The following is a 22696-nucleotide window of genomic DNA, read 5'->3' on the forward strand; positions in this document are numbered from 1 at the left end:
CCGACTCCTGGCATCAAATACAGCCCTGGCATGAACACATGGCTTCAGGAAACACAGCTGTTTGGAGGAGGCAACAGCTGTTCATTCATTTACCACTTCACCAAGCCACACGAATTAAAACACCATAAGGAAAGGTTCACTCAGTCTCAAATACCAGGATAGGTAATTATTGTTTTAATTAAAGAAAAAAATACCCCACCCCCACCCCCATGCTCAAAACACTTGAGTATTGATTTCTGTAGGAGGTAAGGGAATGATTTGGGGCAGGAAATTTGTATATGTTCTTGATGATAATTCTATATTGTGTAGGTCTGAAAGAGACAAATCAGGATTTATTCATTCACTCCTTTTTAAAGTTTCTCTTTCAACGAATATTTGCTGAACACCTGCTATGTGCTAAGCCCAGTGTTCAGCACTGGGACACCACAGGAAAACTTCATGGATGATAAAAATCTGTCTTATTTCTTTGCGTGAGAGAGAGGCTGCACATCCTTGCATCTGGTAGGGAAAGTTTTACCTGAATAAAGGTACCAGCTGGATTTCATGAGCTATTTCTCAAATCATCCCCTAAAACCCGTTCTCCATTAAAGGTTTCCAGCAGCACATGGAAGAGGAAGGAGGGAACAGGTGAATGGTCCTAGAACTCAGTCCTTCTCAAGAACCCAGAAAAAGGGGCACCTGGGTGGCTCAGTCACCTTAAGCGTCTACCTCCAGCTCAGGTCATGATCTCAGGGTCCTGGGATCCAGTCTGGGATTCAGGCTCCCTGATCAGCGGGGAGCCTGCTTCTCCTTCTCCTCCCTGCTTGTGCTCTCTCTCTCTCACAAATAAATAAATAAAGTCTTTTTTAAAAAATCCAGAAAAACGTACAAAGCATATACCTAGCAGTCAAAGTTTCCAGGTCTGGTAAGTATCTGCCTCTAACTTCCCTTCAGGGCATTCTGTCCCCCTCACTGTCTCTGTATTCATTGGCTAGGGCAGCCATAACAAAGGACCACAACACTGGGTGGGCTTAAACAACAGAAATTTATTTTCTTAGATAATAATAAAACTCTCAAGGAATTGGCAGGGTTGGTTTCTCTTAAAGCGTCTCCTCTTGGCTTTCAAAAGGCCACCTCCTTGCTCCCCTGGTGTCTCTCCCTCTTTTCATAAGGACACCAGTCATATTGGACTAGGGCCCCATCCTTAATTAACTAAGGTAACCGTAATTACCCCTTTAAAAACCCTGTCTCCTAATATAGTCACTCTGAGGTCCTGGGGCTTAGGGCTTCCACATAGGAATCACGGGGAGACACGGTTCATCCCGTAATAGCCTCTCCCCCGTTTCCTCAGTGCCCAGTGGTCACATAATGCGAATGAGAACAAACCGTGGGGCCAGACAGCTATGCGACCTTGGTAACTTCTTTAAATCTGCCTCCATTTGTTCATCTGTAGTATTGGACTAATAATAGTACCCGTCCTAACACACGGTTGTTAGGAGGGTTAACTGAGTTAATACAGCCAAGGACTTAGAACAGTGTCTGGTACAAAGTAGGCTCTATGTAAGTGTTTATTAAGTTGAACATTAAAAGTAACAGCTCATTTTACTGGAGTGTGAGGAGGGTGTTATGTTACTCTCCCGAAGAATTCGCTTTTTCTGGACAACACTAATGTCAGTGACGCAACGGCCAATTCGCAATAGCGGATCATATATAATCAAGGGTGCAGGTCCTCTAACGTTCTCCAAAGTAGACTGTTTAGTGACTACACGATCTACTTTAAAGTATTAATAGTAGCCAACATTTATTAAATGCTATCGATGGACCGGACACTGTGCTGAGAGCTTTACCAGTATGACCTCATTTAATTCTCATAAGGTAGGTATATTTTCACTTTACAGATGAGGAAGTAGAGGCTCCAAAAAGTCTCATCTCAAGGCCAAGTTCCCCAGTTACTGAATGGTGGGGAGAGGGCCAAAAACTCCAGTCTGAGCAGATTAAGGACCATCAGAGGCAGAATATGGGGGGGGGGTGTCTTCTCTTTTCTCCACTTCCCATCACCCATCTCTTTTTCCTCTGCTGAGTGACACATCCCCACATCCAAGGCTGCACTCCTTTTGCTACAGAAAACATCCAAGCGGCTGGGACCCAACCCAGCGCCACCTTGTGAGCCTAGCAATTCGAGGGGCAGGCTTCCAAACAGGGTAATAATCGTCCCATTAAAATTAATGTCCATGAAGTGAGCCGTTAAAAGCGTGCAGATTAAAAAGGTGGGGGAGGGAATAGTTCCATTTAAATCCAAAGGGCTTTTCAAATAGACACTGTATCTTCGTTCTTGGAACGCTACACCCGCAATGGATCAGGTCCCCTCTGCAAAGACTAGGGGGGATTAAGGAGGTGAGTCCCAGGAGAGTGAGGAAGTGGTTCTGGCCAGAAGCAAAGGGAACCCAGGTTTATCCAGGGCCCCCTGCATGCCAGGTGCTTGGCACACATTTCTCTCATTTAATCTCTGCCCCAATCCTGGGAGGGAGGTATTATTATTCCCAGATTACAGGGGGCAGTATAAAACCGTGGTTAAGCGTTCACAGTCTACAGCCCTAGTTTTGATCCAAGTTCCCTCTTCCCGAACTCAGTGAACTTGGGCAAGAGGCCTTACCTCCCTGTGACTCAGTTTCTTCATCTTAAAACAAGATATTAATAGCCCGTGCCCCCAAGTGTTGGGGGATTTCCTTAAGGCAGCTAGGCAGGGACCAGAGCCCAGTAAGGTGCATAGAAGGCACTCAGAGGGTAAGCGATGCCCATGCCTGTTGGGGAGGATAGGAATACAGGCTGGGTGAGGGCAGGGCACACCACCATCACACTGGGGAGCTGGGGTCTGACAACTGACCATGAGGGAGGCCAAGGGGAAATCTGTCCTCAATGACAAATGCAAACCCTAATGATGTTGGTAGTCTTGAGAATGTTTTCCAAGAGACTAAAGGACTCAGGCCTTGGCAGCCGCGGGGTAAGGAGACAAAGTTTCCTCATCAGGTCCCAGACTGGTGGCTTGGAAGCCACCTCTGGCTCCTTTAGTCTTCTGAATCCCAAAGTTATCTGAATGCCATTAAATTTAAGATCAGAGAAGGGCTCCTTATCCCCCCCAAACCCTGAGTGTCCCTTGCCCATCTGTAGCTTCACTAAGCAGGGACAACACCAGCCTTTCCAGTCTAAAGTCCCCTGAGCCCCAGCTCCTCGTTGGCCCCTCAGGGTCTCCACTGCGCATTAAATCGGGATCGCCGCTAGAAACTGTAACCCGGCAGGAGAACAATATTCACAAGGAAGCAGACAAAAATAAGTTACCTTCCAGAAAGCCCCTTGCGAGAGTCTTTCGGGTGCGCGCCTCTGCGGCTAGGAATCGACCCTTTTAACCCCCCCCCGCCCCGCCTCCATCAAGCGTTCTAGAGGCTCTGGGGGTGCGTTAGGGTCTGGCGGGGAAGCCGCGAGCGAGGTGGGGGCGTGTGTCGTTCAAATCCGAAGCCTATAGGTACCGAGTCAGACCTGAAAGTGGGCAAGTTGGGTTGAATCTGGCTCTCTCATGAGATTTTCAGTCAACCCCCCCTCCCCCAAACAAAACAATAGCCTCGGAATATTTTTGAATAATGCAGCCGAATTCGATATGAGCTTCATCCCAAACGCAAACAAGCCTGCTTCCCTCGCCAAATCGGAAGCGGAGCTGAATTCAGGAAAAAGAGAACGAGAATGCCTGCCCTCGCGATCTCCGCCTCCGCGGGGGTCCCACGCGACCCCCCAGCCCGGGACCTCGGCGGTGGGGGCCTGGTCGCGTCCCAGCGCGCCGCTCCTCCTCTCTCCTATGCGCGCCCTCTCGCTGCCGGCGCCGCTAGGGTTAAAAGTTACCTCTTGGTTTCTTCTGCCTGCAGCCCCCCCCCCCGGGGGCCGGATGATGTAACCCCCCTCCCTGCGCCCTCCCCGCCCCCCTCCACCATGTGACACTTTAATTAATAATAGCGCCGTCAGCACAACAAACGCACAACACAAGGAGAAACTTGGTGTCCAGGGGAGGCCCCCGGCGGCTGGAGCGCGGCGGAGGCAGGCGCAGAGGCCGGAGGGAGCGGAGGCGAGGGGCGGCCCGAGCGCGGGGAGGGAGCGAGGCGAGCGGTCATGTGTCCGTGCCCCCTGCACCGCGGCCGCGGGCCCCCGGCGGTGTGTGCCTGCAGCGCGGGCCGCCTGGGTCTGCGCTCGTCCGCCGCGCAGCTCACAGCCGCTCGGCTCAAGGCGCTCGGCGACGAGCTGCACCAGCGCACCATGTGGCGGCGCCGCGCGCGGAGCGGGAGGGCGCCGGGGCCCGGCGCGCTCCCCACCTACTGGCCCTGGCTGTGCGCGGCCGCGCAGGTGGCGGCGCTGGCGGCCTGGCTGCTCGGCAGGCGGAACTTGTAGGAACGCGGGGCTTCTTGGTGGGGCCGGAGCCGAGACCCAGCCGGAGAGAGCAACAGGTACGCGAGCGCGCGCCAGGGCGCGGGGGCTGGTGACTGGTCATACCCGGCAGGCGGGAGCGCCAGAGCGACCAAGTTTGCTTTCTCCTCTTCCCATCTCTTTTTCCCCCTGCTCTCTTCTCTCCCCAGCCTCCTCCCCTCCCGTTCCTATCTCTCCTTCTAAGGGTCAGGTCTGTTCTGTCTTCTTTTCTCGCCTCCTTGAGCGCATCTCTCCACTCTCCTAGTGGGATGGCTTGGCGGCGGGGACTTTAGCCTCCACAATGCCCACCAGCGTCTCAAGTAAACACACAGTGCAAGTAAAAAGTGTGTTTGCAATGAGGACGTAGTTACCCGCCACGCCAAAGAATTACAATCTATCGCGGGTTCAAGGCAAGTCCCCAATCCTCTTCCAAGCCGTCTGCTCTCCTAAATCGCCAGTCTCCGAACCCTCTTCTCCCTAAGTGGCACTCCCTCGTTCCTCCCGGAGCGCTTCTCTGGACTGCCTCCCCCTCCAGGTTTCCGGTGGAGCTGTCTTTCCCCTACGGCCCCGCGCACTTCGCAGTTTTTCTCCGCTTTGCCAACTTCTTCACTCTTTCTGCAACGAGGTGTCCCGTTTAAGGAGTTTGGCCTCCTCATCACCAGAAGGCTGGAGCTGAGGTGGAGAAAGATGCCCCCAAAATAGGCTGGGATCGGAGGCTGTTAGGGAAACCCCAAAGGGAAGTCTTTTTATAAAAGACCATTTATTGAACTCCTTCTGGGTGCTAGGCCATAAATGTTTAGGGAGGGAATGCTTGAAAGCTTGCAGCATGCTAGGCACTGCGTGCTGGTGGGCGTGGGGAGTGAGTGTTGAGCGCCCACTGTTTGGTACCAGTGGGAGAAAGGTACTAAGCATCTTCTGTGCACTAGGCCCTTGGGGCTGGGGAATTTTTGAGCACTAGCTGTGCGCCTAGGGGACCAAACGTGTAAGGGATTGTCTTCTCAGATTCTGGAACAGAGTAGAACTGCAGAGAATGGGGAAGGAGAGAAAATCAGCCTGAACCCCACCACAGGTGATCTAGGGCTGGAAGGTTGAAGGTCGAAGGTGAGAAAGGCAGCGGCTGGGCGGTGCCACGACCCGCAGATGCCCAGCGCTCTGCCCGGAAGGAGCCCTGCCATGAGCCGACACCCTGAGAAGCTGGCACGGCGCCCGCGGGGAGAGGCGGCAGCCGGAGCGTGGGGGGTGGCAGCGCCCGGGGAGCTGCGGGGGCGCGCAGGGTGTGAGCCGGGAGCGCGGGCGACAGATGTCGCGTGGGCCGGCGCAGCCCGGGCGCTGGCGAAGAGAGGTGCGTGCTTCGGGGCGCTCTCTGCCCGGCTCCCGGAGGTCCCATCCGAGACTCCCCCTCGGGGGAGAGGGACTGCCATCGGGTCGGAAGGGGCCAGGCTGGGGTTGCCGAATCCCCGGGGCAGGAACTACATTTTGCACGGGGCGGAGGAGGGGGGCAGGAAAAGGGAGTCCAGGCGAAGCCCAAAGCCTGGAATTTGGGGAAAGGCGGAAAGAAAGTGGGAGGAGAGGGAAAGAAAAAGCGGGCGGCGAGACCAGGAAAGGGAAGATGGGGGGAGCTGGAGAGTTAGAGAAACTGCCTGGAGAACAAGTTGCAAAAGATAGTGGGAATGTGAATTAGAAGCAGGATGCGCGCTAGAGGAACCCAGTAGGAGGGCCAGTCCACGGCTTCCTGCGGTATTGGGGTCCAGGCAAGGCTGGGAGAGCGCTCCCTTACCGGGACCCGGCGGTGCAGGATGCTGGGCGCCCGCCGCGGGGGCGCACAGGCCGAGTGCGCGTCAGGGCTCGGGGTGCTCCAGCGCTGCGGGAGGAAGCTGCCGGCCGGGAGGGAGCGGGAGACCTCGGGTAGGGCCCGCCGGGAGGAACCAGGGTGCCCCGGGGCGGGGGAGGAGCGGGGAGGCAGGGATCCTACGCGGGCCCGGGAGGGGTCCGATGGCAGTTTTGCTGGGCGGCGTCGGCAGGTAATTGGTCATTGTCGGCGTGGGGTTTATGACCCCCTCCTCACTTCGCTTCTGCCCCAGAGTTCCGGGCTGCTTCTCAACTCCAGGCCACCCCTGGGTTCCTCTTCCTCCCGCCTGGCGTCCCCTGCAACCACACCCTCCAGAGTTCTCCCTTCTCGGGTATCCTAACCCCGGGAAGCCTGGCTCAGCTTTCCTGCAGCGCCGCGCTTCACTCCCTGGGAACACCGATGGAATTGTGGACCACCCGATTTCTGAGCTCCCACCCGGGGTTCGCCAGCCTTGGGCTCCGAGCCTCGGTCCCTATGCCAGAAACTCGAGTTCTTTTCCCCGCCGCCTACTGCCTAAGCTCTGGCCTTGCGAGTGCGTTTGTCTTAATTGGGGGGAAACCCATGTTTCCCCTAGGCTCTCCCGTAACTTAAGAAGAAGTGAAAGAAAATCCCCTGGAGAAAGACAGTTTGTTGAGTTCCGTGTGTGGTCCTCTCCACCCTTCCTATCCTAGAGAAGTGGGAAAGCTTGTAGGATACCTTCAGTATTTCCTGGGCCGGGGGCGCTGAGTCAGCCCTATTAGGGCAGGGAATTCTTTTCTTAGGCGTTAAGGGTGAGCTTGGCCATGTAGACAACAGTGTCAACAAGCTTGTCCTGAGCCTCATCTGTAAGCCAGCAATGCTTCTTTCAGAAGTCATCATTAAATAAACACACACACACACCTGTTACTAAGTGTTCCCCATATATATTTTTTCGTTCCCCATATTTTAAGTGGGGACAATAACAGTACTTTATGGCAAAGGTGTTGTCACGAGGGTGAAATGAATTCACATGCAGAGAGTTCTAGAACAGTGCCAGATGCATAAGAAACAGATACAAATGTGAGCTATCATGCTTATGATTGTGCATTTAATAGTTTCCTTTCCCAGAGCACTGTTAGGGGGCAATTCCCCACCATCCCTACATGCCCTTTGGGGAATCAGGGCCAGCCGGGCCAGGATGGCACAGTGGGAAAGCATGACTTTAGGGATCAGATGGGACTGGATTTAAGTCCCAGCCCAGAAACTTGCAGGCAGTGTGATCTTGGGTAAGAACCTTTCTGAGCCTAAACTGGAGCTGTACCTCTTCTAGGGTTGTTGGAAGGCTGACCGGAGAGCATCCATTTAAAGTGCCCAGTGCAGTGCCTGGCACTTAGCTCACTCATCAGAGGCTGTTACAAAATGGGTAATGCCATTCTTATTATTTCAAAGAGGAAACTGAGGCAGAGAGGGTTCACTTGCGTCCCAAAGGACTGGTGGCAACATCAGAAATTGGGGCACACAGCCCCCCCAGATTATTTTGGGGGGTGCAGGGGAGAAGAAGACTCGGGACAGCAAGCAGAGAGGGTGATGAGCTGTGAATTCTTGCACTAGCGAGATTCCCTTTCTGCGTGAGCCTCAGGGGAGGCTCCTTGGAGGCAGGGGAGGCCAAGAGGAAGATGGGTGTGATTTAACCCATCACTGAGGGAACAAAAGATGCTTTCTGGTGAGCACTGGCTGGCGGGGGCGGGGAGAGGGAGAACAGTGCCTTGGGAGAGGGCAGGGAGGCAAAGAGAATATAGCCAGGGAATCTGGTTGGGAGAAAGGGGCACTGGTGGACGGAATCTTGCCTTGGGACTAAGAAGAAGGGGAGGAAAAGGACTCTGCAGGCCCAGGAGGCGACATGGTCAGCAACAAGGAAGACAACGGGCCAGCAGCAGCCTGCTTTAATGAATTAATGAAGGCCTGGCCTGCCAGCCAGACATGCTAACTGGTTCTTGGCAGGTACTTAGGGGACTAAGTAGTTAAACCCGGAGGCTCATCCCTCCAGCCTCCCACCCAGCCTACGGCCCCCCTGCCAGGATTACTTCTAGAGCCTGAAAGCCTAGACCAGGGGAGGGAGCAATCCAAAAGGAAGGAGACAGCTGTTAGGGAGGTACCCCTGGGGAAGGGGCCAGATGTGCAGGACCTTGGCAGCCTGCCCACCACATGGTCCCTGTCTGGAGTCACCCGCTTGCCTAGCGAGAGGCCAGGGCACAAGTGACTGAGCTGTCAGTGTAAAAACAGCTGCACCCGGGGATAATTAAATACACCCCCAGATGTGGGCTGCGTGGATTTGGCAACCTCTGGTTTTTGACAGGCAGCTCTTCAGACCTATACTGGGGGGAAGGGAGGGGGGGATGTGGGGGCTTCTGTTTTCCCTCTGGTCATCACCAGTGTTAAGTGTGATAGGATTTCATGGGAACAATGGAATGCCCCAGCGCGTGTGACTTGCTTGTCGCAGAGTAGGTGTGCAATGATTAGGTAATGGATAGATGTATCAGTCAGAAACTGTGCAAGATAGGGAATCCCAAATTCAACTTCTTTCACTTACTCAGCTCATCGTTATGGAGGACCTACTAGGTGAAGGGCATTGTGGTGGTCACAGGAAGGACCATGGCATAGAAGGCACTGCCCTCGTGTACATTTTAGTGGGAAAAGACCGATGATAAGTTAATACAGATTGCTCTGGTTACTGTTGCTCTGTAACTAGTTACTCCAAATCTTCATGGCCTAAAACAATTGTCTGATTATGCTTACACATTCTGTGCATTAGGGATTCGGACATGGCATAGGGGTGACCTGTCTCTGCTCCAGGCTGGGTGGGGGCTGGAATCATGCTGGGCATGGGGAGGAGGTCGTGGGGACTCTGCAATCATCTCCTCTGTGCCCCAGGCTTTTCCACAGCATGGCGGCCTCACCGTGGTTAGATTCTGACCTGGTGACAAAGAGCCCCAAGACCAAGCTTTCAGGGGACAAAGGTGGAAGCCACTTTGCCTCTTCTGACCCGGCTTCAGAAGTCGTTTAGGTTAGAAGGAAGTCACCAGCCGGCGCATGTTGCAGGGGAATGGAATTAAGACGTCTCCCCGGGAGCCAGTGGCAAGGTTCTGGCATCACACGTGGGATAGGAGATGATGTGGCCATTTTTGGATCACACAATCTGACACAGAGATAACTTCAGGAAGTGCCAAAGACTCTGAAGGTATTCCAGGAAGGCAGTGTAATAGAGAGCCCAGGGGACTTCTCACCTACATGAGTGGTTAGGGATGGGTACTTTCAGGAGGAGCCAGGGGACCCTGGCTTGAATGACAGGAAGGAGCCGGCCGTGAAGGCTTGCAAGAAGGGCGTTCTGGGGGAGATGACAGGAAGACCAGTGGTCTGGGAGGTGAGACTTTGCTCCGGGTGTCTGAGTAAGAAAGAAACCCAAGGAGTGTGGCTAAAGCCACATGAACTTGGGGAAGAAGTCTGAGAGGCAGGGAGTGGCTACATGAGGCCGTGGCACAGAGCCCAAGTTGGTTCCAAGTTCAATAGGAAGTAGGGGGTGAGAAAACCAAGCTCAGAGAGACTTTCATCAGTAATGGGATTCACAAGTGCGAATAGTGAATGAGCAGGTGCTTTGCAGGGGGGAGGGGGAGAATTAGATGTGACACAGTAGGGAGGACTCTGCTCCATGGTCATGTATTTGCACGATGCACTGAGCACCAGCTACGAGCCAGGTACTGGGATGCAGGGATGTAGGGATGAACCAGTCCCAGCTCCCGGCTCAGAGGCTTCTAGACTTCGGGAGCTGGAGACCCTGGCTCTGACTCTCACCGCAGCCTCTCTGTGCAAATGAACAAGTTCACCTCCTGCCGGGGTCTGAGAGGTCCTGATTCCTGCACCAGTTCACAGATGCCCAGCCCTCAGGAGCCTCAGAATGTTGTGGCTACTGGCTGGATTTCTGTCACGTAAGAAATGTCGCCATTCAACTTAGCCTCATCTCCCTGTCTCTTTCCTGCCCTATACTGGTGCCCTGCTATTGGGTGGGTGTGGGGGGGGGTGTCTCTGTTTTAACTCAGTCAGTGAGATGCATTCTTTTATTACTGCTAAATGCCCGGGGAAGGAGAAATCTCCTTTACCTTCCCATGGGGAGAAAATTGGCTGGCCCCACAGAGTGTTGCCATCCTGGACCTTTGTTCTGCAGACCACAGACTTGGGTAAGATGGAATTAAATTGCATTGGGAAAATTTATGGAACACTCCCCCTCCCTTTTAAAATAGCTTTTTCTTGATTGCAAACAATATTACAAGTTCCTTATTAAATATTTGGAAAATGCTGAATAAAGGACAATTTTGTGGACTGTTTTTTATCTTACTACTCACTATTAACATTTATTTTTATTTATTTATTTTTTAATGATTTTATTTATTTATTTGACAGACAGAGATCACAAGTAGGCAGAGAGGCAGGCAGAGAGAGGGGGAAGCAGGCTCCCTGCTCAGCAGAAAGCCCGATTTGGGGCTTGATCCCAGGACCCTGAGATCATGACCCACGCCGAAAGCAGAGGCTTTAACCCACTGAGTCACCCAGGCGCCCCTCACTATGAACATTTTGAGAGGCTTCTTTCCATTTTCAAAAATGGACCGATGGGGGCCTTAACAAATGGAATCACTCCCTCTAGATATTTATTCTCTATGACCTGACTTCTCCTTTTTAGCATGGACATTTCTCCACTCACTGTGATATTTTCTATGACACACTTAGAGGTTGCTCGCTATTTCATTATTTGGCTGTTCCAACATTTACCTTCCCAATCTACTACTGTTGAACATTTAGATCATTTACAACGTGATGATGAACATCCTTGTGTATAACTCTTTGGGAACATCATGGATGATTTTCTGGTGTGTGTGTGTGTGTGTGTATGTGTAGATTTTATTTATTTATTTGAGTGGGGGCACGAGGCGGAGTGCAGACGGCAAAGCAGGTTTCCTGCTGAGCAGGGAACCCGATACAGAGCTCGATCCCAGGACCCTGGGATCCTGACCGGAGCCAAAGGCAGAGGCTTAACCCACTGAGCCACCCAGGTGCCCCCATGGATGATTTTCTTAAAAATGCCTCCAAGTGGAACTTTGCTCTCATTGTAACGGTTGTCTAAAGGGCATAATATGTTATAAAGGTCCAGAAGGGCTTTCTAGATAAACGTTGCCCTTCATTCCCATGTCTCAGTCATGTTACTGACTTCTGGAGTCGGATGTTATCATCCTCAGCTAAATCTGTGGTTTCTCGTGTGGAATGTTCTTTGTGGAACACACCTCTGGCTATTGCTGGAGTGCCGGGGGATGCAGGGGACTCCTTGCAAGCCCATCCCGATGTCGGGGAGGAACTCCAAGTCAGAGCAATGTTACTAAGGGCCTGGAGAATCTTCCCTGACTGCCGGCCTCTGCCTATCACCATGGTACAGCCAGGCACCGTGTACATCTGACATTCTTCAACTGAGCACATGGTACTTAATAAATCCTGAAGGATGCTAACATACTGAAGACAGGGAAACTTGGCTTTGGGGTGGGGGGGAAGTCTTCAAAGTGTGGGAATGTGTCAGGAGCAATGGGGTGGATTTAAGAAGAGGTACCGCTTTCAAAGACAGTCCAGATTTAAAATGTTTTAGGTGGCATATCATGGGGCCTAAGTCTTGATTCTGAAAATCTAACCATTGGTAACTGTCGTATTCATCCGGATTTTATGTGGAGGCAGGACAGCTTGGTGGAAAGTGACATGAACTCTGGGGTCAGGCTGACGTTTTGATCAGGTCCAGATCTGCCAGCTATCAACTATCCCTTTACCTTCTTTTTAGAAAAGATTTTATTTATTGATTTGAGAGAGAGACAGTGAGAGAAAGCATGAGAGGGGAGAAGGTCAGAGGGAGAAGCAGACTCCCCTTGGAGCTGGGAGCCCGATGTGGGACTCGATCCCGGGACTCTGGGATCATGACCTGAGCCGAAGGCAGTTGCTTAACCAACTGAGCCACCCAGGCGCCCTGTCCCTTTACCTTCTGAGCAATGTGGGGCATGTCACTGATGTTCAGAAAATGGTAGAAAATGATAAATGGGGGTCCGGGATATGTGTTTTATTTGAGATAAAATTCAGTCTGTGGGTCTGTACTCATAGTGTGGTGGGAACTCATAGGGGACTTTTTAGAGCCTTTTGTTTAAAGCGGTTACCAGTGCTGTGTCCCTTACTTTGTGGCTCACCGGCAGCCTGCTTAAGCCACTGACCTCCAGGACAGGACTTCCCAACCTGGGTGACACTGGCTTCTAGGTCCCATGAGGGTGCCAATCTGTCTACTTTGCCCATCACTATATCCCAGCCTGGGCATGGTGACTAGCATAGGGCAGGCATCCAGTAACTACGAATGAATGAATGAATAATGAATGAATAGATACAGGAGTGAATTTGAGGGAGGCCTCAAGAAATTTGGACCCCCCCAAAAAATACACATAAAGTTAGTTGATGTCATACTCCTGCATATTTCTCCCTACTTGAGAGAGAAACTAAGGTTTTGATCCAATCCTCAAAAAATCTATGACCCAAAAGCTCACCGTTCTAGAATTATAGCCAGAGCTAGAGAGGACTTTAGAGACCACCTAACCCAACTCCCTTGGTTTCCAGATAGTGAAACTGAGGCACAGAGATAGATGTTGAGGGTTAAGATGAGGTGGCCTTCAATGCCAGTGACTCTGTCTAAGGGTATCCCAGTGTCTGGGCAAGGGTTCCAACCTGGTGGTCTCCTGGCCAAATCTGGCCTGCAGCTGGGTTTTGTTCGGCTCCCAAGTCTCTCCCCTCTGCACTGAAAAATCATGTACTTTCTTATAGAAGCCTGAATTTCCAGTTTTTTTCGAACAAATGGAAAGATCTGACAAGATGGAGTCTGTATTCCCATGGAGGAATATCAGAAGCCCCTTTAGATGGGACACAGACTCTCTTGCTCACCCTGACCTCTTCTGGGCACACGTCACTGGATCCATGCATACATGTAAATTTGCAACCCCTGCTTTAGGGGGCCACTTTGTCAGACATCCCTTGACGCACACGCACACCCACACACATACCCTATTTTAAATAAGTGAGATCATCTGTCCGTGTTGTTCTGTAATATGCTTTTTCTCCACTAAAAATAGATTGCTGATCTCTTCCCATGTCAACAAAGAAAGGTTTCATCATCCTTTTTAATGGCTGCATGGTGTTCCACTGTTGGGATGAACCGTGATTCACTTATCTGTTTCCCCTCTCCAGGGACATTTATGCTGTTTCTCATTTGGTGATAGTATGAATGAGGTATATTCTTGTTTGGGCAATTTTGCCAGGAAAAAACAAGTGAAGTTCCTAGCAGTGAAATTCTTGGGTCAAAAATGCATGTTATAACAGGGGGGTACAGCTGGCAAGACGACTGTAGAAAGGGTCTGCCCATTTGACTTGGTGTCAGCTCTCTGCTGCCTTGCTGCCCCCCAACCCTCAGTGCGACCCTTCTGGAAGTCTAGTTAGTGTGCACTCAAGGTCCACCTGCTATAATTTCATCGTGGCCAGAAGCTCTCAGTTCTCTGCTCTCTCCTCACAGACTTGACATAATCAGTAACCACTCACCATAGCACTGATCACCGCTCACTGATAGACTTGGTAACCACTCACTGAGGCACTGAGGCCAGTCACTGAAGCACTGATAACCAGCCACTCATGGAGGCATTGATGACCACCCACTGAGGTACTAATGACCACTCACTGAAGAACTGATAACCAAATACTCACTGAAGCAAGGATAACCACTCACTGAACTACTGATCACCACTCAGTTAGGCACTGACAACCAGCCACTCATGGAGGCACTGATGACCACTCACTGAGGTACAGATGACCATTCACGGAGGCACTGATGACCAACCACTCATGGAGGCACTGATGACCGCTCACTGAAGCAAGGATAACCACTCACTGAACTGCTAATCACCACTCACTGAGGCACTGACCACCGCTCACTGAGGCACTGATTACCACTCAGTGAAACACTGATGACCACTCACTGATAGCCTTGGTAACCACTCACTGAGGCACAGATAACTGTTCACTAATAGCCAGGCACAGGGCACAGGGATTCGCCGACTCTTCCAGTGGCTGCCAAATGGCCTCTTCCTCTCTCATGTGTCTCAGATCCAGCCTTCTGCTTTTCCTCTCTCTCTCTCTTTCTTTCTTTTTTTTTTTTTTAAAGATTTTATCTATTTAATTGACAGACAGAGATCACAAGAAGGCAGAGAGGCAGGCAGCGAGAGAGGAGGAAGCAGGCTCCCCACTGAGCAGAGAGCCCAATTCGGGGCTTGATCCCAGGATCCTGAGATCATGACCTGAGCTGAAGGCAGAGGCTTAACCCACTGAGCCACCCAGACACCCCTCTTTCTTTTTTAAAAAAGATTTATTTATTGGAGTGCCTGGGTGGCTCAGTCAGTTAAGCATCTGCCTTTAGCTCAGGTCATGATCCTAGAGTCCTGGGATCAAGCCCCACAGACTCCCTGCTCAGTAGGGAGCCTGCTTCTCCCTCTCCTTCTGTCCCTCCTCCCTGCTTGTGCTCTCGCTCACTATCTCTCTCAAATGAAAAAATTCTGAAAAAAAAATCTTTAAAAAGATTTATTTGAGAGAGAGAGCGAGAGCACGAGTGTGAGTGGGGGGAGGGACAGAAGGAGAGGGAGAGAGAGAATCTCAAGCAGAATCCTAGCTGAGTGCAGAGCCTGACACAGGGCTCAATGCCAGGACCCTGAGCTCATGACCTGGGCTGAAACTGACAGGCAGATGCCCAATGAACTGACCCACCCAGGTACCCCAGGCTTTGTTTTTTTGATCCCCTTACTCTACCTTCTCCTCAGCACCCACCTTCCTAAGTGGGCAGCATGAACTACAGAGGTGGAGACTGAAGACACAGACCAGAGCAGTGTTCCCTCTAGGAGGATTCGGCACAGACACATTTGTCCCCATGATTCTTAGGGGCTAGGACTGACTATTGGTCCCACCTGAACTCCACAGCCAAAATCAGCACCCTGAAACCAAAGATGGAAAGTGGGGAAGTTGCCACAGATTCACTGTCACCCAGCAGGTTGAAATGAGCACTTACTCTGTGCAGCGTATGGTGATGGGCTTGGGGGACATAAGGATAAGGGGGAGAGACATGGTGTCTGCAAATGCACAGGAAATATTCTGGGAGGCTTAAGGCTGGGGTGAGGGGGCTTTCATTTCTATATCCTTCTCTGCCATTTGAATTTGTAACTCAACACTTGTGCAAATAGCAAGAGCCAAAAAAAGTGGTATTTTCTTAAATTAAATATTGAGACCTCTTAGGAGGGGACCCGAGTCCTCATCTCAGATATAGGAAGAAGCTAGTGAGCCTGGGACTTGATCCACAGCTATAGTGGGGCTCGCAGTTTACAGCTTCCTGCCTTTGCACGCACAGCAGGGGGACAGCAAGGTGGCCCAGGGAAGCAGGACCCTGAGGTTCCATGTTCTCCGCTCTGTCCCCACCACACTGTGGGTGCAGGGTGGAAATAGGGACTTTTTTTTTTAAGGCAAACTTTCAATGAATCTCCTCAGCTAGCTTTGGTTGTGAGTCAGCATTTGAGAAAGTTTTTTATGAGCCAAGTTTGAAGAAAAACATTTCAGGGGCAGGACAGTGGCTCAGAGCGGGTGGTGGACTTTGTTTTTTAAAAATACAGCTGACTGGGGAATGTGTACCTCAGTGTTTATAGTAGCAATGTCCACAATAGCCAAATTATGGAAAGAGCCTAGATGTCCATCAACAGAAGAATAGATAAAGAAGATGTGGTACACACACACACACACACACACACACACACACACACACAGGAATACTATGCAGCCTTCAAAAACGAAATCTTGCCATTTGCAATGACATGGATGGAACTAGAGGGTATTATGCTAAGTGAAATAAGTCAGTCAAAGATAATTGTCATTGTCATATGATCTCATGTCATATGTTCTCATTGATATGTGGAATTTGAGAAACAAGACAGAGAATCATAGGGGAAGGGAGGGAAAAACGAAGATGAAACCAGAGAGGGAGACAAACCATAAGAGACTCTTAATCTCAGGAAACAAACTGGGGGTTGCTGGGGGTTGGGGGAGAGGGACAGGGTGGCTGGGTGATGGACATTGGGGAGGGTATGTGTTACGGTGAGTGCTGTGAATTGTGTAAGTGGTGATTCACAGACCTGTACCCCTGAAACAAATAATACATTATATGTTAACTAAAAAAAAATGCAGCTGACCCTTGAACAACATAGGTTTGAGCTGCATGGGTCCACCTATATGCAGATTTAAAAAAAAATACAGTACAGTACTGTCAATGTTTTTTCAATATGATTTTTTAAATGAAGAGTTTATTTATTTATTTTTTGACAGAGAGAGACACAGTGTGAGAGGAAACATAATAGGGAGGAGTGGGAGAGGGAGAACAGGCCCCCCGTGGAGCAGGAAGCCTGATGCGGGGCTCCATCTCAGGACGCTGATATCATGACCTGAGCCGAAAGTAGATGCTTAATGACTGAGCCACCCAGGCGCCCCATACAATTTTCTTAATTAATTTATATTTCTCTAGCTTATTTTATTGTAAGAATACAGTATATAATACATACAACGTGCAAAATATATGTTAATTTGACTGTTTACGTTACGAGCAAGGCTTCCTGTCAACAGTAGCTATTAGCAGTTAAGTTTTGGGAGAGTCAAAAGGTACACACGGGGCGGGGCATGGGTTTTCCGTTGCAGGGGGCGTCAGCGCTTCTAACCTCTGTGTTGTGCAAGAGTTAACTGTAGTTATTCCTGTATGTGTGTACAGACACGCACCCATATACGTATATTCATTAAAGGAGAAAGGACTTGGAATCATGCTGTTTGGCCATTTGCTCTTTTTAGTTAAGAGTTGTAGCACACTTAGGGGCACCTGGGTGGCTCGGTCGGTCAAGCATCCGACTCTCGGTTTTGGCTCAGGTCACAAACTCGGGGTTGTGGGATTGAACCCACGTCAGGCTCTGTGCTCAGCATGGGGTCTTCTTCAGATTCTCTCTCCCTCTCTTGCTCTTTCACTCTCTCTCTCTTCCCAATAGATAGATAGATAGATAAAATAGCACACTTAGCTCTACCTCTTTCTAATACGCAGGTACCTCAATTTATTACTTCGGTCTCCTACTGCTGGAAATATGGGATGTTTCCAAGCTGCTGCTCTTACAGATAAAGCTCGGGGGGAACACCCTTGAGCACATTTAGGTGACTATGTCCATGGGCAAGCTCACTAGCTTAGCAGGTCCCATTTAATATCCCCAGAATCGTATGCACAGACGCCCTCTCCGACTCTGGGCCGTGGTGATGTGACTCTGAGGTCCCTCTGTCTCTAGGGACACCAACCATGCAACCAGGCAAGGGCCCTTGTCCAGGGAGCTGCACTGGGAAGCCCTTAGAAACACTCATTCTGGGCTTAATGATTTGCAGGTAGGAAAAGTGAAAATCCTTTGCTGGTCCTACCTAGGTATGCAAGAACAATTCATTCCTCCCATGGATGGCGCTGATCCATGCCACTAAAAGTTCTCTTCCCTCTCCTGATACCATCGTCGTCTTCCCTTCCTCACCAGCAATCAACTGCGGTGTATCTACACGGCCTCCCTCTGCATAACTTTGGGATGCAGGTCCCTGCTCATCACGGTCCCCTGACTGAGCTGTCTGTGTCACTGCCCGTGTGCTTTGCTCTGTTCCTTTCCCCACTTAAAAGATCCTTGCTTCTTCCAGTTATTGAAAAAAAAATATATGAATGCATCCCTTAAAGGCCAAGTTCGAATCCTGGCTCCTCTCTGACACTTGCCTCGTGAGCATGGCCACATCCTGACTTCCGGGCTATCCATATGCCTGTGGACAATGGTCTTCCGCAGTTCTGGCCTCTGGCACGGCACGTCTCCCCGAGGAAGGCTGGAGGCACATTGAGGGCAGGCACTGGGGCCTCATCTAGCGCACAGAAAAATGCTGAGCACAAAGTCAGCAGGCTCTGTAGCACCTAGAGGTGGCTTCTTTCTCTCTCTCCATCCTCCCTTTTTTGTGCCTAATCATCTCAGGCTACTACGGCCCGGTTCCACTGACTTTTCGAAGATCAGTGTAACTAGGTGCCAACAAAGTGAGTTTTTAGGGGTTATGAAAGCAGATTTTCATAAACTAAATGGAGTGTGTCGATCAACTGTGTTGGTGGATGACTGATTCCCATGAAAGCAAAGGGCGGCCACGCAGTGACGCAGACGCTCCCACAGGACAGACAGGGAATCGGGGCTTCGGTGGTGGCGGAGGTCTGTGGCCAGGTAGGGTGGAAGCCGGGGAAGTACACACCCTGGTCTCGTACCCCATCAGCGGCTTCTGTTGACTAGACCCAGCAGGAAAACCTATTGGCGCAGTTCATACAGGTCAATATCCCAGATTCTTTCCAACTCAGAAAGTGATCTTTCTCCCACTTTGCGCACGACTCCACTTGATTTGTATGGCTCACGTGGCAAGTCGCCAGCCGCCTGCTTTGGACTAACATGCGAACTTCTAGCCCCCATGCGACCTCACCCCTCCCCGGCCGCATGGCCTGGGCTTTGCTGGAGCCTCCTCAAGCGCCTTGAGCTCACTGCGATATTCCATCGCTCTGTTCTGGCCCTGTCCTGCTTCTTCCCTTCCTCCCTGCCACTCCCCCATCCCCTTCCGCTGTTCCCTCTTCCTCCTCCTTCTGACATAATTCACCTGCCAGAAAACCCATCCTTTCGAAGTGCACAACTCAATGATTCTTTAAAATTATATTTCCAGAGCTGTGCTAGCCATCCCCATAATCGATTTTAGAGCATTTTCATTTCCCCCACAGAAATCCTGTACCCATTAGAGGTGACTCCGCAGGTCCTTCCCCACCCCACAGCAGTGGACAACCGCCAGTCCACTTCTGTCTCTAACGACTTGTCTCTTGTGGGCAGGCTGCCTACTTCTGAATCATACACTACATGATCTTTGGTCTGTTTCATTTAGCCTAATGACCTCGGCGCTCATCCAGATTGCAGTGTGTCAGTCTCCTTTTCATGGCTGAGTAATACTCTATTGCTTGGAAATACTCTGTTTTATTTATCAGTCGTTGGACATGGGGTGGCTCCCATGGGGTCGTTCCCGCTGTTTGGCTATTACGGATAATGCTGCTATGAACACCGACGCGCAAGTTTTTATATGAATGTATGTTATTATAAAGATTTTGTCTATTTATTTATTTGAGAGAGAAAGAGAGAGAGCACAAGCAGGGAGGAGAGGGAGAAGCAGGCTCCCCACTGAGCAGGGAGCCTGACATGGGACTTGATCCCAGGATCCTGATTTCATAACCCGAGCTGAAGGCAGACGCTTAACTGACTGAGCTACTCAGGCATCCCTGAATGTATGTTTTTTAAATAATTTTTTGAAAGATTTTATTTATCTGAGAGAGAGAGAGAGCATGAGCAAGAGGAGGGGCAGAGGGAGAAGCAGACTCCCGCTGAGCAGGGAGCCCGATGTGGGGCTCGATCCTGGAACTCCAGGATCATGACCCAAGCTGAAGGCAGAAGATCAACTGACTGAGCCACCCAGGCATCCCTGAATATATGTTTTTTTTTTTAATAATTTTTTGAAAGATTTTATTTAAGAGAGAGTGAGAGAGATCACAAGTAGGGAAAGGGGCGGAGAAAGAGGGAGAAGGAGAAGCAGACTCTCTGCTGAGCAGGGAGCCTGACACAGGGCTCAATCCCAGGACCCCAAGATCACGACCTGAGCTGAAGACAGACGCCCAACTGACCTGACTCATCTAGGCGCCCCTGTATGAAAATACGTTTTTCGATTCTCAGGGCTATGTGCTATTTTTTCTGTCCTTCCTGGACGCCTCTTTTATCCTGGCTGATTCCCTAGCATCCCTCAGTCCTTCAGAGGAGTCCGCCTCTTTTCTCTCAAGAGCTCTGACTCCCCCTTTCTCTTATGGGGCCCCATAGTTCACATTTATCCGGACTGCTCTTCACAAGACAAGGTCATTGATAACCAAGTTCTTCTCATCTCTTTCTCTTGACTTCTGAGCCCCTTACAGGGCAGGAACTATGTCATTGGATCTGTAACACCTACTAGCCTGGTTCTTGTTATGTTCGGCAGTGAATGAATGAATGAATGAATGAGTGGGAGCAGAGACTGTCCTATAAGCCTGCCTTGACTATAGATCTGTGAAATGAACAGATGAATGTCCTGTTCCTGTTTTGGAGAAGCAAAAAGGCAGGGTGGTTCGACATTCTCTCTTTTAATCACAGAAGATGCTTACGTCTGAGAACAGAAATGGGGGCATGTGCGTACAAATGTTTGTTTAGGGAAGGCTGCTGTGTGGACAGGGCTTTGGCTGGGGTGGAGGTCGGGGTGGGCACTAAATCTAGCTTTTGGGGACCCTTTCCTCCAAGTCAGAGCTCTGTATCTAGCCGCTCTCTCCCATCCCCCTCCACCTCCCAACATTCGACATTCGGGGCTGGCTGTGCACAGGCTCAAGGCACTGACGTCATCCCTAGCAGCTGTCTGCACGTGCCTACTGACTGAAATACCACTCTTTATTTCTGCAGGTTGGTGAAAACCCTGTGTCCTTGGAGAAAGCTGGTTCCCGTTTTCCTGAGGGGGAGCCCGGAGCTTGAAAGGCCGCGGTTGGCACTTCGAGAAGGAAGTGGAGAGGAGCCTAGAGCCAATAGTAGCAACGCCGAAAGGGACTGGGGAAGCCCTTTGCATATCCAGCTGCAGAAACAGACACCCCAATGCTATTTACATACAGCTCTATATATAAAAAAAAAGAAAATATTGAATATTACTACTCAGTGCATGTCTTGTCGAGGACGCAAGTCCCCTCCCTTTTCTGCGCCTTCCCATGTGGACTTTGATCCTTCCATGTCTGGGGCACTGGAAGAGAGATGCCTACTGTGTACCTAGAAAATTTGCAAAGACTGGTGGGAATTAGCTCCAGAGTTGACCAACCACCTGGGGAGGGATGCTGGTGGAGGAAAGGGTAAAATTGCAAAAGGCAAAATAGAAGGAAAAAAGAAAGAAAACGAGGAGGACGAGGGGCAGTCTGGGATTCCTTCATTTCCAAAAGTCTTGACAAGTCCTAGTCTCTCTGTACCTGCGTAGGTCGATAGCCAGTCCCACTGTCAGAACAAGACAAACGGGATTTTTTTTTTTTCCTACCAGTCTGGTGTCTTTGGTGCTTCACTTAAATTTTGTTGGTGCTGTGTTCTGTTGCCAGACTGCAAGGCCAGGGGACGAGAGAGTTCTATTTTGCTGTTTCAAATTCTTTTTTTAAAGGGACAAGTCGCAAAAGTGCCACTTGAGAGTCTCTGCTCTTTCTCTGTGGGGATGAAAAATCCAGAGGTGTTTTGGAGCAAACCCTGGGATCTGGGAGGGAGGAAGGGTGGGGGAGGTATCGAGTGTTTGCTGGTTACTGAGGTGGAAAGCTGACCTCATATGTGACTTGTTTGCTATATCCTCTGCCCCCAGAAAGTACCCTGGGAGTGCAGCCCACGGCCTCCCTTACTCTCCAAGGGGATTTCAGGGCTTAGGTTTTATGGACTAAAGAGCCAAGAAATGGCTACGTTCTGGTCAAGGGTGATTTATAAGCAAGAGGCACTGGGGGAGGGAGCGGGTCACTTAAATGAAATGCACCAGCATCTCACTGACTGACAGAGGGTCTGATTTTTTTTTTGTTTGATTTCCCCAGGATGAGCTACTATTTTCAGAAGTTTCTAGAAGGGCTAAAAAAAAAAAAGGATGTGTGCTGGACTGAGACTTGGCTGCAAAGACTCTTCAGGGAGCAATGATTATATTTTGCTTTTATTTTTTAAAAAATGTAAAAGGAAAAAAGCCCCAGGTATTACTCCTCTGTGCTGGGTCTTACACAGTGCCGTGTGCAAAGCTGAGATGGTGGGGCACCAGGCTTCAGGGTCAGACTGTCATTCTGCAGGCCACCACCCAGTCCCTATGGACAGGGGGGTCCACTGGGCTGATTAGCAGACACCCTTGCTGTTCTAAGAAGCCAGCAGAGGGATCAGCCGTTGTTGAGGTTGACATGGGGCTGAATTATTCCCCATAGGCTCTGGTGAAAATTACCAGGTCCTTTAGAATGCAGGACCTTTTAGTGCTGTTGCAAGCTGGGAGCTGTCTTTCTTTCTTTCTTTTATCCAGGCCTTATGTTTTCCTAAATAGACCTTTAAAGACAAATGTGACCCAAAGCTGCTGAAGGTGAGGGCAGCCCCCACCCCCACCGCCAGCCAGCTTGTTGATGGAGAACTTGCTTCCTTTCATTCTGCCCCCCGGCCCCGTTATGTTTGCAGGGGATGGGTGTGCAGACCCTTC

At 50.5% G+C, this 22696-nt stretch overlaps 2 protein-coding genes across 3 annotated transcripts in view; one reads left to right on the forward strand and one right to left on the reverse strand.

The window, feature by feature from the left end:
* RNFT2 (ring finger protein, transmembrane 2) overlaps nt 1-22696 on the reverse strand; it is a 98735-nt gene that overhangs the window by 2299 nt on the left and 73740 nt on the right. The gene's annotated exons all lie outside the window — the stretch shown is intronic.
* On the forward strand, nt 4127-21037 carry HRK (harakiri, BCL2 interacting protein). Its single transcript, XM_046025385.1, has 2 exons — nt 4127-4466; nt 20920-21037. The coding sequence occupies exon 1, from the start codon at nt 4135-4137 to the stop codon at nt 4408-4410; it is 276 nt and encodes a 91-aa protein (XP_045881341.1). The 5' UTR covers nt 4127-4134; the 3' UTR covers nt 4411-4466; nt 20920-21037.

The sequence above is a fragment of the Meles meles genome, chromosome 12, assembly GCF_922984935.1.
Source record: "Meles meles chromosome 12, mMelMel3.1 paternal haplotype, whole genome shotgun sequence".
NCBI lineage: Eukaryota > Metazoa > Chordata > Mammalia > Carnivora > Mustelidae > Meles > Meles meles.